This window comes from Acromyrmex echinatior, chromosome 12 (genome assembly GCF_024713525.1).
Source record: "Acromyrmex echinatior isolate Ae372 chromosome 12, ASM2471352v2, whole genome shotgun sequence".
NCBI lineage: Eukaryota > Metazoa > Arthropoda > Insecta > Hymenoptera > Formicidae > Acromyrmex > Acromyrmex echinatior.
In genome coordinates, this window is record NC_141863.1 from 10808058 (window position 1) to 10826368 (window position 18311).

At 38.9% G+C, this 18311-nt stretch overlaps 1 protein-coding gene and 1 pseudogene across 1 annotated transcript; both read left to right on the forward strand.

The window, feature by feature from the left end:
• The first annotated feature begins 7972 nt into the window (after nucleotides 1-7972).
• Nucleotides 7973-16359, forward strand: LOC147907880 (uncharacterized; annotated as a pseudogene).
• LOC147907881 (uncharacterized) lies at nucleotides 16358-17599 on the forward strand. Its single transcript, XM_087412145.1, has one exon. It carries the CDS (start codon nucleotides 16441-16443, stop codon nucleotides 17431-17433), a length of 993 nt encoding a protein of 330 aa, XP_087268271.1. The 5' UTR covers nucleotides 16358-16440; the 3' UTR covers nucleotides 17434-17599.
• Nucleotides 17600-18311: the final 712 nt, after the last annotated feature.

Here is an 18311-nt window from a genome sequence, read left to right on the forward strand (position 1 = left end):
GTCCCGACTCACTTGGAGGAGCCGCACTTGATTTCTCAGCCCCGAGCCTTATCAGGTAATCGTTCAGCAGACTGTGCTGCTGCACGTACGTGTTTTCGGCGGAATCGACAAATTGAGACGTATAGTACTCACTCTGTTTGAAGGCTTCCTTGTAATGTGCTCGAATAAGCTCGTGGTGCCTTTCGAAGTCCGTCCACATCTTGTCGAGAAGCGTCGAGCGGATTTCGACAGCGCGGAGGGTGATGTTGGCCGTCTCCATTTTCTTTAAATTGGTCACTGACCTGGCCATGCGACTATGGATGTCCCTCTGGGCGGTCAGCAAGACGGCTATTTCGTCACTCATGATTTCAATGGCGAATTTTTCTCTCTCTGATTTTCTTGATGATGCGCGCACTGGACGCGATGCACTCGACACTGCGGATGCCGGCGAGAATCCGGCTCGAAGGACCAGAAAATGTGCGAGAGCGAACCAGAGCGAGAGCGCTGATCGTGAAATTTTTAAAGTGATGCGACGTTTGTCTTACTGTCTTTCTCGCTAGTTCAAATCCGGCTCGAAGGACCAGAAAATGTGCGAGAATGCACCGCGCGGAAAGATTCGAGTGAGAGAACGGCACAAGGTGATGTGATGCACGACAGTGAACAGAACTCCGTTTCATTTAATTTAACAAAAGAATTTTCTTTAATATAATCAGTTACAGAGTCAAAAAATATAATTAATTAAAAATTAGAATAACAAAATATCAAATGCGGTCACCTTTTCCGCAATTGTATTCGGAATCGCGGTGATGGAAAATCTCGGCGATTTTCTCGGAAAGATTCGTTTTATCGCGATTTCACTAAGCGGTTAGCACATCGATTTAACGAAGCGGTATAGTAGCGAGACTATGATTCCAAGAACTCGAAGAACTTTTAGAAGTAAGAACTCTAAGAAGTCTAAGAACTCTAAGCGGTGTAGACGGTATAAGCGGTGTAAACTATTTAAGCAATCTGCCCAATCTGCCCTGAGGACCGGCGAGATCGAAGCATTTATTGTTTCCGGTCCGGGCTTTCTTCTTGGGAGAAATCCAATTAAATTTTGCCACAATCGTAATTATCACGTGGCATTGGTTGTACAAAATTGATTGGCGCTTTCGATTCTTTTTTAGCGACGTTCAACGTAACAGTCATGCGCGACAGAAAATCCGTACGCGGGATTGGTGACAGCGCGTGACGTATTCGTCGGAGCGCGGCGCTCGCGTGCGCGAATCGAATTGTTCTAGAACTTTCGATGTTCCGTTGCCGGTGCCTGTTTGCGTGTACCGAATTGTTTTGAAAAGACTACAGAACAATGAATCTCTGACTTTGATGAGGCTTAAAGTCAGGCTCGAGATGAAATCACGAGCTCGCCTTGTGCGTGCGTTCAATAACAATTACTGTCGGTCGACCGAAGGAATTCTTACCTTTTTTTTCGAATTACCGATCTCGAACAAATACATATACATAATATTATATTATAATTTTTTTGGCTGTCCAGAGCGAGGCTTGTCTTCAAAATCTCCATCCTTGAAACGTCAAAACCATTCCCTACATAATTTATCAGTTGAAGCAGTGTCACCATAAACTTCGACAAGCATTCGATGGGCTTCAGCTGCACTTTTCTTCTAATTAAAGCAGAAAATTAGAACCTCCCGCAAATACTGCTTAACACAAAATTCGACATTTCAAACACAGTAAAAATCAAGGTTTTTGTATGAAATATCACTCAAAGTGATATAAACTGAACATTATTAGCAGATGTCTAACCTCTCTGAAAACGCCAAAATTAGCTGTCATTATGAACCATTCACAACAGCCGGAGCCATCTTTTGGAAAACGGACCGAACTAATTTGTACTCCCAATAATTTAAAAGACATCTATTATGTAATATATTATAGATTAGAAGATAGAATGTACTATATTGTGTATTCTAAATATATACATGTATGTGTGTGTATATATATATATATATATATATATACAAGGTGATTCCCAAAATTTTCCGAACTTTTGAAATAAAACAACAACGGTTTACTTTTTTTTCAAATTCAAATTGTTTATTCAAAGTAGTACCCGTCGGACTCAATACAACGTTTGGCACGATCTAAAAGCATTTCAAATGAGTGTTTTATGTCGTTCAAAGGCACGTCCTTCAGAATAGTGGTACAAGCTCTTTGGATGTCTTCTACGTCCACATACCGCTTTCCTTTCATGGACAAATGCATTTTGCCGAATAGGTAGAAGTCACAAGGTGCCATATCAGGCGAATACGGGGAATGGTTGATTGTTAAAATGTGATTTTTAGTCAAAAAATCAGTGACAAGTGTCGAACGGTGAGATGGCGCATTATCGTGTAACAAGCGCCAACTTCCTCCTTCGCGATATTCTGGCCGAATACGACGAATGCGGTGCACCAAACGCTTCAAAACGCTTACATAGAATACAGCATTAACTGTTTGGCCTGCTGGAACGAATTCTTTGTGCACAATACCCTTGGAATCATAAAAACAAATGAGCATTGTCTTCACTTTTGACTTCTCTAAATGCGATTTTTTGGGTTTTAGGTCGTTTCGCGCCTTCCATTCCACGCTTTGACGCTTGGTTTCTGGATCGTATTGAAAACACCACGTCTCGTCACCAGTAACAATGCTATAAAGTAAGTTTTGGTCCTTTTTTGCTTCCTTAATAATGTCCTTTGAATGTTGAATTCGATGCATTTTTTGGTCGTCAGTCAACTTGTGTGGAACAAATCGTGCACAGACTTTTTGTAGGCCCAAATGTTCGGTCAAAATGCGATAAATCGTTGATTTGGGGATGTTCAATTCCATTTCCATGTATCTCACTGAAGATTTTGGCTCATGCTTGATGAAATTACGCACAACTTCGATGGAATTTTCGTTAATTGTCGATTTTGGGCGACCTGTATGTGCGTCGTCATTTATGTCCTCACGACCGTTCTTGAATCGCGTATACCACTCATAAACACTGACACGGGCTACACAATTATCACCATAAACTTGTTTCATCAAATTATGGGTTTCGGTAAATGTTTTACCAAGTTTAAAACAAAACTTAATATTGGCTCTTTGTTCGAAGTTCATTCTCGTACCGATGTATACAACATACTGACACTTGAGACGCCATAACTTCGTTTCCACTGAACCAAATGTCATGAAATTTTTACTGGAAGTCAGCTAGGGATGTACCTTTCAAACGCGCAATCGAACACACGGATGGCGCCACCCTATCCCTATTGAAAAAGTTCGGAAAATTTTGGGAAGCACCTTGTATATATATATATTAGGTGTACAACTTTGCTTCCGCCGTTTTCCTATAGATGGCTTTAGCGGTAAGTGGTGGTCGAAATAAATAGATCATAGACATAATACAATAAACTTGGGCATCTGTCAACATAACCCCATAGAAACATTAGTCGATTTGTGTCTGCATCATAAAGTTATTCTCGATTGAAAATATCAGTTTAGCCAAATTCTCGTCATTTGCTGGAAGTTTTAATTTTCTGCTTCAATATGAAGAAATCTGCGGCTGAGGTTCATCGAATGCTCTCAAATACTTATGATGAGGCCGCTATTAGTGAAAAAACGTGTCGTGAGTGGTTTCAACGACGGCTTCAAGAACGATGATATTGACGTCGAAGACCGGCATAATGGCGGAAGAGAGAAGGTTTTCAAAGATGCAGAATTGGAGGCATTACTTGATCAAGACTCGTGTCAAAATCAAGAAGAATTGGTACGATCATTGGGAGTGACTCAACAAGCCATTTCAAAACGCTTCAAAGTCATGGGAATGATTCAGAAACAAGGAAATTGGGTGCCATACGAGTTGAAGCCGAGAGATGTTGAACGGCGTTTGTTTGTTTATGAACAGCTGCTTGAAAGGCAAAGACGAAAGGGATTTCTGCATCGCATTGTGACTGGGGACGAAAAATGGGTTCCTTACGATAACTCCAAGCGCAGAAAATCATGGAGAGTTCCCATGGTTCCATGTCGATGGAAACCGAATATTCATGGCTCCAAAGTCATGTTCTGTATTATATTTGGTGGGACCAGCTCGGCGTAGTGTATTATGAGCTGTTAAAACCGACTAAAATAATCACAGGCGATCAGTATCGAACGCAATTGATGCGTTTGAGCCGAGTATTGAAAGACAAACGGCCGCAATACAACGAGAGACACGATAAAGTGATTTTGCAGCATGCTCGATCCCATGTTGCGAAAGTGGTCAAGACATACTTGGAAACGTTGAAATGATAAGTCCTACCTCACCCGCCGTATTCTCCAGACGTTGCTCCCTCTGACTATCACTTGTTTCGATCAATGGCGAATCACGGCACTGGCTGACCAGCACTTCCGGTCTTATGAAGAAGTAAAAAATTGGATCGATTCGTGGATCGCCTCAAAAGATGACCAGTTTTTTCGACGCGGGATTCGTACGCTGCCCGAAAGATGGGAGAAAGTAGTGGCCAGCGATGGACAATACTTTGAATCATAAATGTATAACAATTTTTTACAATAAAGCCTCGAATGTCGGAAAAAAAACGGCGGAAGCAAACACATAATATATATACATAATTATATATATATATATATATACTTATATATATATATATACATATATATAGCTTGATCAAAAAGTTTCCGGAATTCATTTAGAAAATTCAAAATACAAGTTTATTCATCAAAAGTGATATTGTTCCCTTCAAAGTACTCTCCAGCGACTGCAACGCACTTATGCCAGCGCTTGATCCAACTCTCGAAACATTTCTGGAACTCTATTATTGGTATAGCCATCAGAGCCGTCTTCGATTTTTCCATTACCTCGTTTCGGCTGTTAAAACGCGTTCCCCGCAAGTTTTTTGATTCGATCGAACAGAAAAAAATCGCAGGGAGCCATATCGGGTGAATTCGATGGCTGTTGGATGGTATTCGTTGTTGCAAACTCGTTGTTGCAAATTCAACTCCATTTTTAAAACTGTAAAAAATCGAAAACACGCGCAGAGGTAGATGTACTCAAGACGGCGTAATTTTTACAAATGTCAAGCTATGGCGATAAAATTTGATGGAAATGTCAATGATAGATGTGGCAACCTAGCCAAAAAAAAGAACTCAAATCTGACTCAGAGCATCACCGGGTGGTCTCTTCCGGAAACTTTTTGATCAAGCTGGTATATATACAGGGTGCGACAGTTAAATCCGGACAAATTAAACTTTGTTTTAAAATATAATTTATTGACACAAAGTACAAATGTAAAAGAAAATGTTTTTAGTCAATATTCGTGTGACCTGTCAGGAGTACAATTACTCAATATAACCGCCGTTGGCCTCAATTACCGCCTCCATGCTTGCGTCCTGAAGCGCCCGCACGCTCTCTGTAACGCAGCGCTGTCCATATGGGCGAATGCTGCTTCGATAGCGGCGCGTAGAGACGCGACATTAGGATGCCGCGACTTGTTGGTAACCCATTCAACAACGCTCCAAACATAGTAGTCGAGGGGGTTCAAATCCGGGCTATTCGGGGGCCAAAACTCTTTGGACCAGAACATGTCCGCATTGTCTGATAGCCAGTTTTAGACTAAATGGGTTAGCGGAACCTTCCTCGGACTTCTCCGAAGCATTGTATTTCGCCACAACATTATAAACAGTCGATCTCGGGTACCCGAAGAATCGAATGATCTCGGTCGCCGAACGCCCAGCGCGAAGGCTTTCAATAATCGCGGCTCTTCGATTGTACTCCGCACTTGTACGTACCATCTCGGTTATTTTAAGATTATGACTGTTTACTAGACGCCCATGGCGTTCAAGAACCTCAATCGCGACCTCTGATGGTACTACGATATGGTGGGAAATTCAAATTGAAATTTGTCCAGATTTAACTGCCGCACCCTGTATATGTGCTTCTATGTGTTCATAGTTACACTATTGTAGGTATATTCTATTGTAGGTTATTCAGAGCATGACGTACTTCTGAAAATACTTTGGGACATTAGGAATAAAATTTCAAATTTTTCGAGTAGCAATGTGTTACGACAATGCAACAAAAATTATATTGGCTTGTTGCTGTTTACACAATATGCTTAGGACAGGTGATAGGAAGAAATATGTATACTCTTTCTGCTTTTCTCGATAATGAAGATGAATTTATGGATAAATTTGTACTAGGAGAATGGCAACAAGAGCCTACATCTGCAATAACTAATTGGCAAAATCAAAGAGGAAATCATCACTTTAATGCCGCTCTTCAATTTAGGCCCGATTTCACAATACATGATTAATTAAAAGGTTAGGTTAACTGTAACTCGATAGTTAACTGTTTGATATTTACACTGTTTCATAACCTTACGGTTAAATAAACTAAAGGTTACATGTATTTCTATTGGGGTAGTAACACTGATCGTATGTTTGACATAACTTATCAAGGTTAAAACGGTCTGCAGGATCTGCTATATTGTAAACATTTAAAATATATTTTGTTTCATTTATTATATAAATCTGTTATTAGGTGTAGAAATAAGTTTCCGCCGTTTGACAAAAGACGGCGCCACTAGCAAGTTATGGTTAAAATTGTTTGATGTAAAACATTATATCGTAAGGTTGGACATCTCAACAACATAACCTTGAAATACTAGATTTTGTATCAGCATCATATATTTTTTTTGTGCGAAAATGCCGAGTTTTGAGCCGAATAAGCGTCATTTGCGAGAACTTTTGATTTACTTCTTTAATTTGAAGAAATCTGCAGCTGAAGCTCATCGATTGCTTGTAGAAGCATATAGTGAGGCTGTCTTAAGTGAGAGAAGTTTTCGTGAATGGTTTCAAAAATTTAAGAACGGTGAATTTGACGTCGAAGACAAAGAACGTAGCGGAAGGCCGAAAGTGTACGAAAACGTGGAATTGGAAGCATTATTGAATGAAGATTCATGCCAAACGCAAAAAGAACTTGCACATTAGAAGCGACTCAACAAGCAATTTCACATCATTTGAAATCATTGGGCATGATTCAAAAGCAAGGGAATTGGGTTCTATATGAACTGAAGCCGAGAAACGTTGAACGCCGATTTTCCATATGTGAAATGTTGCTTGTCAGGTATAAACGAAAAGATTTTTTACATCGTATAGTCATTGGTGATGAAAAATGGATCCACTACGATAACCCAAAGAAGAGGAAATCATGGGGATCACCTGGCCATGCTTCAACATCGACAGCCAAGCCGAATATTCATGGAAAAAAAACTCATATTGTGTATTTGGTGCGATCAGCTTGGTGTCGTGTATTATGAGTTGCTCAAACCGAACGAAACCGTTACTGGGGCTCTCTACCGAACACGATTGATGAGATTGAGCCGAGCACTCAAGGAAAAACGCGCCCACTACTACTCCAGGCATGACAAAATTATTCTCCTGGATGATAATGCTTGAGCACATATTGCGGCGCTGGTCAAAACCTACATGGAAACAATTGGGAAGTTCTACCCCACCCGCCTTTCACCAGACATTGCCCCTTCCGATTACCATCTATTTCGATCGATGGCGCATGGCCTGTCTGAGCAGCACTTCACATCATATGAAGATATCAAAAATTGGATCGATAATTGGATAGCCTCAAAAGAAGCGTTCTTCCAACGCGGTATCCGTATGCTACCAGAAAGATGGGAAAAAGTAGTGGCTAGCGATGGACAATACTTTCAATAAAACATTATGTATCGTTCTTTCACAATAAATGCTTAATTTTTTATAAAAAAACGGCGGAAACTTATTTGTACACCTAATAACATTTGCAATTTCATGAAAATATAGCTACTTTGTTAGCATAATTTAAGATTTATTCAGGGCATGAGATGTCTAATATCATTAATAAAAATAGCGCACATAATGATATAAAAATGACAAGATATAGTCCAATAACATCATTAGTCAATTCGACAGCGTAAGTGACAACATGGAGCACAATTTGGTTGAGCAAGCTACTTTGCTTAATACAAAAGAAGAGTACAGCGCGTGAGAACAGCGATGCGACGAATTTATAGAATCATTGGAGGAGCAGAGCCATATCAAACGTCCACGATTATCAATCAGTAATAGACAATTACTGATCGCAATCATTATCGCGGCTCGAGAATCTGAAGAAATCTGTGCGTGGAAGATTCGTCCATGTGGGCGCCGGGTACAGATTCCGTGTCATCGAAATGGCGTTCGAAAGCCGCATTCTGACGGGTGCGGTAATAAACTCTAAACATATTGAACCTCGTCGATTTTTCGAAGACGCGAGTGAAATTGTGTTCGACATGTGCACAGTATAATGCAACGATATGACTCTATAAAAATTCTATATTGTAAATCCTTTCTATGTTGCATTCTTCTTTATCTTTTCTTCTTCTTTCCTCCATCTCTAGCTTTCTTTCTTTCCATTCCTTCCTCATTTGTTCGATTTGTCTCATCATGTTTTCATTCATTTTCTCCATCCGTTTGCAAATATTTTCCTCCATAAACTTTATCATAGGATCTTCTTTTCCTGTTACGTATCTCTGCATGTTTTCTTCCTTAGGTTTGTTTTTATTGTCTGTCGGTCTTCCTACCATTGCCATCTAACGATTGTTACCGTGGGCAGCTCTTCGCTCTTCCTCCTTCTCCAGATTGTTCTGTCTTCCGCCTAACCTAGCGGCTTTCCCTGCTCAAGTCTTTTATTCCTTCAGATTCTTCTTTTCTTTATCCGCTTTCTTTTCCCGACTTTTTCCCACTTTCTTTCTTCCTGATCCACTTATTATTTTTTTCTTTCTCTTTTTGTTTTTCACTGTTTTCTGTTACTATTCCCTCTGTCAAACATTCACACGTCATCACGCTCTCTATTCCTAACCAGAAGTCGAAATATCTATATAACATTTCACAAAATGAATATTAATAATTATTTATCATAAATATTCTGTGCTGTATGGGAAATTATGATAATAGAGATTTGTTCGTCGTATGCTCCAATATATCTGAATATGTTTCAACATGCTCCGACCATAGCTCCTACTTACTCCAATACGCTTGTTAGAGATACGCTAGTTAGTAGGAACTATGCTACGATCATGTTGAAGCATTTTGGAGCATGTGACGCAAACAAACTTTATATTTGATATTCAGATTGGAATAAAAGTAGGAGCTATGGTCGGAGCATGTTGGCGGTTGTTCAGATATATTAGAGCATACGATGCGAACAAACTTATATTATTATAATTTTCTATTGCGCATTGTTTACTGCGCTGATCCCATTTGTTTATTTTTGCTTTTTGTTACACATTGATTACCTACCTCTCTCGAAAATTCGTAGACTAGAGCTTTTTACGGGACATGGTCGGCTCGGGCACCTAACGGCTAATGCTAACAGTCTCACATACGTCTGTGAAAGCTGTCGACATGTGAGTGTGACATCAGCTTACGCATGAACATTCCCGTGTAAGAATAATTCCCACACAGCGCATCACTGCCAGTATGGGTATTCGGTGATTCTATAGGCCTTAGCAATAATGTCCATCTGTTCACCCTCCACAAGGCAATGGACAAACAAGTCCTATGCCAGGGGAAGTGGTTAACTAGGCCTGGGGGGGGGGGGAATAATTGAAGAACGATGACATTACTAACAATTAATTAAAATTTACGATAATTAACATAAATATTTAAATAATTTAGTATTAAATTCGTTTATTATATAAATGCTGTATAAATAAGTACGCATGCTTTAATGCTATAATATTTTATTAGGACAATCGGAAAGTTCCGTTTACTGGCGAGTAGCTGTAGCTAGAACTGTCGATAATTCTAATATCTAAACCAAGCTTAATTTTTTAGTTTTACCATCTATCAATAAAAAGAATATGAAAGTATATATACGTTCGCATCAATAACATTGCTTCTTATTGCATTGAAAATGTCGAAATTTGAACCAAATAAGCGTCATTTGCGCTAGTGTTAATCTTTTGCTTCATGAAAGAAAACTGCAACTGAAGCTCATCAAATGCTTGTAGAAATTTATGGTGATAGTGCTCCTTCCGATAAAACATAGTTTTAGGAAGAGAATGATTACAACGTTTTAAAAGTGATGATGTGGAGGAACAAAGAGCGTTCTGGAGGTCAAGAACATTCGAAGACGAAGAATTACAGGTATTAGTGGATGAAGATCCATATTAAACGCAAAAACAACTTGCAGAAACATTAAATTATGCTCAATCTGTTATTTCCTTTGAAAACCTTACAGGAAAGGTCTACAAAGAAGAAAAATGGATCCCATATGAACTGAGGCCAAGAGACATTGAAAGGCGAAAAATCATCAGCGAAATTCTGCTTGCTAGGCAACAAAGAAAGGGATTTTTGCATCGTATCGTCATTAGAGATGAAAAATGGATTCATTTTGACAACCCCAAACGTCGAAAAATCATTTACGACTCCGGCCAATCCTTAACATCAACGTCGAAGCGGAAAGAAGGCAATGCTCTGTATTTGGTGGGATGAGAAGGTAATATACTATGAGTTAAAATCTGATAGTCACAGGGAATCTCTACCGAGAACAAATTATCCGTTTGAGTCGATCATTGTAAAAACAATGAGAGAGAGACAGCATAATAATTTTGTTTCATGACAACGCTCGGTCTCACGTCACAAAATTTGTCAAGGAAACACTTCGCTGGAAAGTACCCCATGCGGCTTATTTACCAGACTGTGCCCTTTCCGATCACCATTTGTTTCGGTTGATGACACATGCACTTGCTGAGGAACGCTTCAATTCTTATGAAGACATCGAAAAATGGGTCTCTGACTGGATAGCTTCCAAAAATGAGTCATTCTTTCGCCGCGGAATTCGCTGCCCAAAAGATGGGAAAAAGACATCGCTAATGATGGACAATATTTTAATTGATGTTTGAATTACTTTTTCATTTTGTTTCTTAAATAAATATATATTGTACTTTTTGCAAAAAAAATGGACAAAACTTTCCGATTGACCTAATATACATTGTCGAAAAATTTTTCTCTGCAGTTATCATCTCTATTGATAATCAAACTCGGATGATAACATTAAAATCAGAGTTATAAATAAAAATTGAATATTATTAAGCTTTAAATCAGTACTCGGCACGATTTGCACATGTCGACCGATTTTCGACTCGACTCCGCTACTCTTCTCATCTCTTGCCTTGCTCGTAGTCCAAATGCTATTCGACGCTTAAGAGCCTTTACGAAAAAATACCCTCAATTTTGGACGTAAAACACTCAAAAAGAACGTTTAAATTTAGATATTAAACACTTTAAAAAACTCAAATTTGGGTGTAATTTTGGACTGTCAATTGAAGGTTACACCTAATTAAAGGTTAATGCCCAAAAAAAACCATCAAAATAAATGGCTTTATTATATGAAATTAATTAAATCTGTTTATTCTAATTTATTAAATCTGTTTTATTCTTAAAATAATATTATTAATTTTTAAGTTTTTCCAAAATACACACGACAAAATTATAATTAAAAAAAACTCTCTCTCATTTGGGAATTAATTTCCTTATTTTTCTAAGCGGTCACTCATCGAATATCGTACCCCATCCAACGGTGCTTGACGGTGATTGCCACTGCAATCGTATGGGAACTGCTGCATTCATGATCCAAGAGCACAGAATGTTAGTACATAACTGTGATATATCTCAATAGGGCTTCAACATCTTTAAGATTGCGTGAAACATTTTTTTGACAAACTTTATCTAGGTTGCGTTTGGAAACATCATTTGGATGCTCCTGTGTTTTACATTATCTTTGTTTCACATTGAACAAGGATAAAACGATATGGGGACATTCGGATGATGTTTCGAACGGAGCCTAGATAAAGTTTATCAAAAAGATGTTTCATGCGTATAGTATTAAAATATATTTCTTTCATAAATGAATCTGGCGGCGCATCTATATTCAACATTTCAGCGTTAATTCTCAATCATAAAAATTAACATTCAAGTGACACTTACACTTTCAATTTTGAAAATTGCACTCGAAGGTTATTAAGCCGTTTAAAATTTACACTCATTTATTGAATGTTATGAATAAACCGCGATTGGGTGTTACCATCAAATTCGGTGTAAAGTATGATGTATACATCAAACTTTCAAATTTAATGGTCATACCCAACTGACACTCAATATTGATGCTCAATGCTTAATTGATACTTAATATTGAATATTTATACCAAGGCAACACCGAATATTTATGGTCACTCTCAACTGACATCCAACATTGATGCTCAACGCTTAAGTGTCTCAATGTTGCAGGTCCACACTCAACTTTGATGGACCTAAAGTGTTTGAGTGTTAACACAATAAATTGAAGGTTTTTTTTTGTAAGAGTATATCACAATAGAGCTGCGTTCTATATCTTTAGAGCTGCGTGGAACATTTTTTTGAAAAACTTTATCTAGGCTGCGTTCGGAAATATCATCTGGGTGCCTCCGTGTTTCTTATCCTTGTTTCACGTTGGGTGAAACATGGGAGCACTCGGATGATATCCGAGTTCCGAATGCAACCTAGATAAAGTTTGTCAAAAAGTTGTTTAATTAACGCGTATAGTAAAATATATTTCTTTTATAAATAAATCTGCGGCGCATCTATATTTAACATTTCAGCGTTAATTTTCAATCATAAAAATTAATATTCAAGTGGCTCTTACAATTTTGAAAATGACATTCAAAGGTTAAGTCATTTAAGATTTATACATTCACCTATTGAGTGTTATAATCGAGTAAACACTCAAACGATACTCAATATTGAGTATCTACAAAGCAACATCGAATATTCACGGTCATACTCAACCGATACATTGATGCTCAACGCTTAAGTGACACCCAATACTGATTAACACTCAACTTTGATGGTAAACACCTAAATTTGAATGTTAACACCAAAAATTGAAAAATAACATTTGTAGATTGCTTTCCTTTTAGGAGATACAGTCGACATACTTGACACAAATCGACACACGTCGCTTTCTATTTACAATTTTGTTCAAACTTAATCGATACTTCGCCTCTGCTAGGGAGGAGAGTCAGAATGTGTCAAGCACAAATTTAAATTTTGACGAATTTATATTAGAATGTACGCAAATCAGTTCCTATCATTTTGTTCTATTTTTTGATCATCTGTAACTACAATCATTTAAAAGGTTAGATATTAAAAGTTTGCACACACACACACACACACACACACACATACACACACACACACACACACACACACACTGCACATACATTTAAATGTGACAAACTGTGTTCTAGTGTGTTAAACTGTGTTGATTTGTGTCTCCTAAAAGGAAAGCAGGCGTAGAAGTAGGTATGCTAGGCGGGTTCTAACCCAGGGGCTAGAGGGGAACGCGGGGTGCGGGGAAGTACTTGTAGGCGCGGGGGATACCTAACGCGGGGGAAAGAAGGGGAAAGGTCTGGACTCCTACACAATAGGGCTCCTACACAATAGGGCTCCTTTTTTTTTGTTATCAAAATTTGACTATGTTTTTCTTTAAAATTCCATCGATAATAAAGGCTTGCATGTTAAAGAAAGATAGAGCGTGCGTAACGTGCTATGAGTAAAGAAAGGATGGAAGAATTAATAGAGTAAGAGTTTCTTTTGTACGATACAGTTTTTTCAATTTTTATGGTTTTTCCTGGCGCGTGGAGGCATATATATTAGGTGTTGGAATTAATTCGTAGCGTTTTTTAATGAAAGAATGTTATTTATTTCACATGAGCATTAAAAAATACATTAATGAAAGTACTTCCCATCACTTGTAAAACGCTACGAATTAATTCCAACAACTAATATATATATATATATATATATATATATATATATATATATATACTATCAGATCGGTGACATGTCGCCACATGTTAATAGAAGTGCCAATGTTTTTCGGCTGCTAAACAAGAAACAAAAAAGAAAAAAAACTAAAAGAAAACACAACTCTTCCACAGTAAATGTGGAAGACAGGATGTACAAGTATTCATACAAAGGTGAGTACTCCAAGTCGAACGCACTCTTTTTTGTCATCGATTTTTCTTTTATTACTTGTGTTCTCTCATTTAGAAAATATTTACCTAAATATTTTACGATCGACAATCTAAAAAATAAAACGCTTTGTGATTCCTCATTTATTTTACCAACTTCCTATTGTTGACGCCCTTCAACTTGCTTTTACACGTTTGAAAATATGAGTCTTTATTTATACACGATCGGTTCAGTAAGTACAAAATCTAAATGTGGATCCTATGTAAATAGGATTTTTTCTACATGATTTGTAATCTTTTTCATAAATTTTGTCGTAGATCTGACGATTCTGAGGATCTATGTTTCTTTGTTTATGTTTCCAATATCGTTGGGAAGATTTTCTAATGGCACGTTTCTTGAATATTATCACTCACAGATCGGTGACCGTTAAAGTTTGAGTTTTATGTTCGTGCTTTGTACTAATGATTGTTTTTTTTCCTTTTTTTGTTTTTTTGTTGAAATTTTCATGAAACGGAGAAATCTTGGAGTCTATTGGACATAATGAAATATATAAAAGAACATAAGTGCTCGATGTACCACAGTGGTGTCTTGGAAGACCAAGGAATCAGTCGCTTCAGTTATTGACGATAAGCATAATATGACTAATCATGCGAACATAGCCAACGAGTATGTTCGAAACGCAGATCCGGAACAGTTCGCACATATCAGAGACAAAGTGTTCGAAGTACTCGAAGAAGTGAACTTCGAAGAACTAATGGATCAAGAAATCGATTCCGACGAAGAAACATTATCGGATGACGCTGGCTACACTAGCGATTTGAGCGAGCGTGATACAGATTATGTACAAAGGTTTGTGCTATCATCAGAAATCCATGCAATGAACAGCCGTACAAAACATTGTATAATCCATTGTTATTATACAACGACGGATGGTGCTTTACGTATATGTGCAGAATGCATGATACGTTTGAATGAGACTGATATCGCAGAATTGTATCTCGTAAGGAAGCACGATGTTGGACATATTTACGCGCTAAGCAGTCAGTCTTGCACAAATTGCAGACTACCAACATACCTTATATTTCCATGCAACAAGTGCCCACAGTGCACACATTAAAAAAACTGTTGCGAATAGAATTGTGAATGAATCACATGCAAGTGCTCCGTAGAAGAGTGTGATCTAAAGACTGTAAAAAAAAAGACATGGAAAATCACGAGCGAGTACGCGAATTGTTGGAACAGTGCGGCCAGGTCGCTATTCTGGTGGAATATTTCGCATGGCTGCAACGATGCGACGAGTGCATCGAGCAGCTTGAAGAACTTTGTTGTGCCAAGCGTCCGCGTCTCGCCGTTGGACACAGACAATCCATGGTGGCGAGGATCGCGCGACTCGCGGGTGCAAAAATGCAATTGGAGCAACGTTTCGTGCACATTGGTGGCGACTACGCGAGTGGCGAGTACGCGAATCGCGACGAAAGATCTCTCATCTGGCGAGAGATCGACGCCGCGTTTGAAAGCCGTGTACAGGTGCTGTGATAAACTCTAATCACATTGAGCGGCGGTTTTTGGAAGACGTGAAGGAAATAATGTTCGAACGTGCGCGAGACGCAGTAGAAAGACACGGTAGCGCAAAAGTGAATACTGCGTTCAATGGCGAGTTTGCGATGAAGGATAAACGTGCCAATAAGAGCATAATTACAAAGAACAGCGAGATATATTGTTGCACCGATATGCACGAGTGGTACGAGCGACACGTCGTTGAGTCTATCCTAGCATCGCTCGAAGAATTCCAGGAACGCGACAGCGGGTGGGCATTGTCGCGAATCCTCAATTTGATAGTGAATGTGAATAAGCATAATCCAATGCACGCGGGATGTCACATCGAAGTGCCACGAGAAATAGTGACGAAACGGGCGGTGATCAGTGTTTATTCGGCAGACAATGCATGTTTCGCGTGGTCGGTGGTCGCCGCTCTGTACCCCACAGAAAGATATCTAAATCGGGAATCGTCATATCCGCATTATATGTACAATAGTACTAAATCTCGTAAACATTGAGTTTCCAATGACTTTAAAAGATATTTATAAATTCGAACGGTTGAACGCGGTGTCGATCAACTTGTACGGCATCGAGAATAAACAGGTCCTTCCTCTGCGACTGACCAATGAAAAGAAGGAGAAACACGTCAACATGCTGTACGTGCAAGATCCACGCAACGATGGTATTGGACATTTTGCATGGATAAAAAACCTATCCCGTCTTGTGAGTTCGCAGATTAGTGGAAAAAAGAACAAGAAATTTTTCTGCGATCGGTAAATATACATGAAAAATTATTATAATTTTCCGTTTCACTAATAAAATAATGGTAATTGTTATAATTTTTTTCTTTTTTTTCAGATGCTTGCACTACTTCAATACCAACGAAAATTGCAGTCGCACGTAACAGACTGCGAGAAGATGAACGACTTCGCTATCAAACTGCCGAGCGTGGACGACAAGTGGCTCAAATTTGAGAACCACTGCAATAAGCAGACCACCCCATTCATCGTCTACGCTGATTTGGAGTGCGTTCTACGGAAGATGGAACTTGAAAGGGAAAATGCATCGTCGTCATCGTACACGCATCAACAGCACGAGGTATTTAGTATAGGATACTATGTGCGATGTTCGTACAACGACGCGTTATCATTGTATCGGTTCCGTCGCGATGAAGATTGCATAACGTGGTTCGCGCGACAATTCAACGATTTGGCGCATCAAGTTAAAAATATAGTATCCGCCAACGTACCCATGGAAACATTGTCGAAAGAACAATTGAAGGCGTACTGTAGCGCGACGCGTTGCCATATTTGCGAGAAACCATTCGCACCGGACGATACGCGGGTCCGCGATCATTGTCATCTCACCGGTAGATTCCGTGGTCCAGCGCATGCAAATTGTAATTTAAATTATGAAAATTCATTTTATATTCCGATCGTTTTTCACAATTTATCAGGCTACGACGCGCATTTTATAATTAAAAAAATTGCTACCGCGTTCGAAGGACATGTAAATATACTACCGATAACTAAAGAAAAATATATTTCATTCACTAAAAATGTCGATAGCACCAAAGACACAAATGAAAAGAATTTTCGGAAAAATTGCATAAAATTACGATTCATCGATTCTTTAAAATTTCTAAACGCAAGCCTCGATAAATTGACATCGTTTTTAAGTAGAGACAAATTAAAAATTGTACGTTCCGAATTTCCAACATTATCAGATGAAGAATTTGAATTACTCACACGAAAAGGTGTCTTTCCGTACGAGTACATTGATACATTGATCGCGTCGAAAAATTGCAGGACACGCGCTTACCACCGCGTGAATTATTTTTCAGTTCGTTGACAGGCGATACAGTATCCGAGAGCGATTACGCTCACGCCGCGAACATCTGGAAGCGATTCTCCATTCAAACGCTCGGCGAGTACAGTGATCTGTACTTGAAAACCGATATCTTGTTATTGGCCGACATTTTCGAAAATTTCCGCGAAAGTTGTGTCGCGAGTTACGGTCTCGACTATACATTGCCTGGTTTCACGTGGGACGCGATGTTAAACATACGCGTATAAGATTCGAGTTACTCACCGACATCGATATGGTCATGTTCATCGAGCGCGGTATACGCGGTGGTCTCAGTCAATGTTCCGGTAGATACGCACAGGCTAATAACAAGTACATGCGTTCGACTCATCCAAATCATCGTCGTACTTGATATACTACGATGTTAACAATTTATACGGATGGGCAATGTGTCAACCATTGCCATATGCCGAATTTCGATGGGTCGAAGACGCTGCGAATTTTGACGTGAGTACGATCGCTCTGGATTCATCCATCGGTTACATTTTCGAAGTCGATCTCGAGTATCCACAACATCTACACGATTTGCACACTGACCTACCGTTCTGTCCGACGCGCGATAAGCCGCTCGGCAAGCGCGAGGCTAAACTTTTAGCGACGCTGTACGATAAACAGCGTTACGTCATCCATTACCGCAACCTACAGCAATGTACTCGTCACGGTCTTCGCGTAACAAAGATTCATCGAGTACTACAATTCGCGCAATCTCCATGGCTTCGCGATTATATTGAACTCAATACAAATTTCAGAATTCGCGCTAAAAATGATTTCGAGAAAAATTTATATAAATTAATGAACAACGCGGTATTCGTTAAAACTATGGAGAATGTGCGCAACCACGTTGACATAAAATTATTAACAAA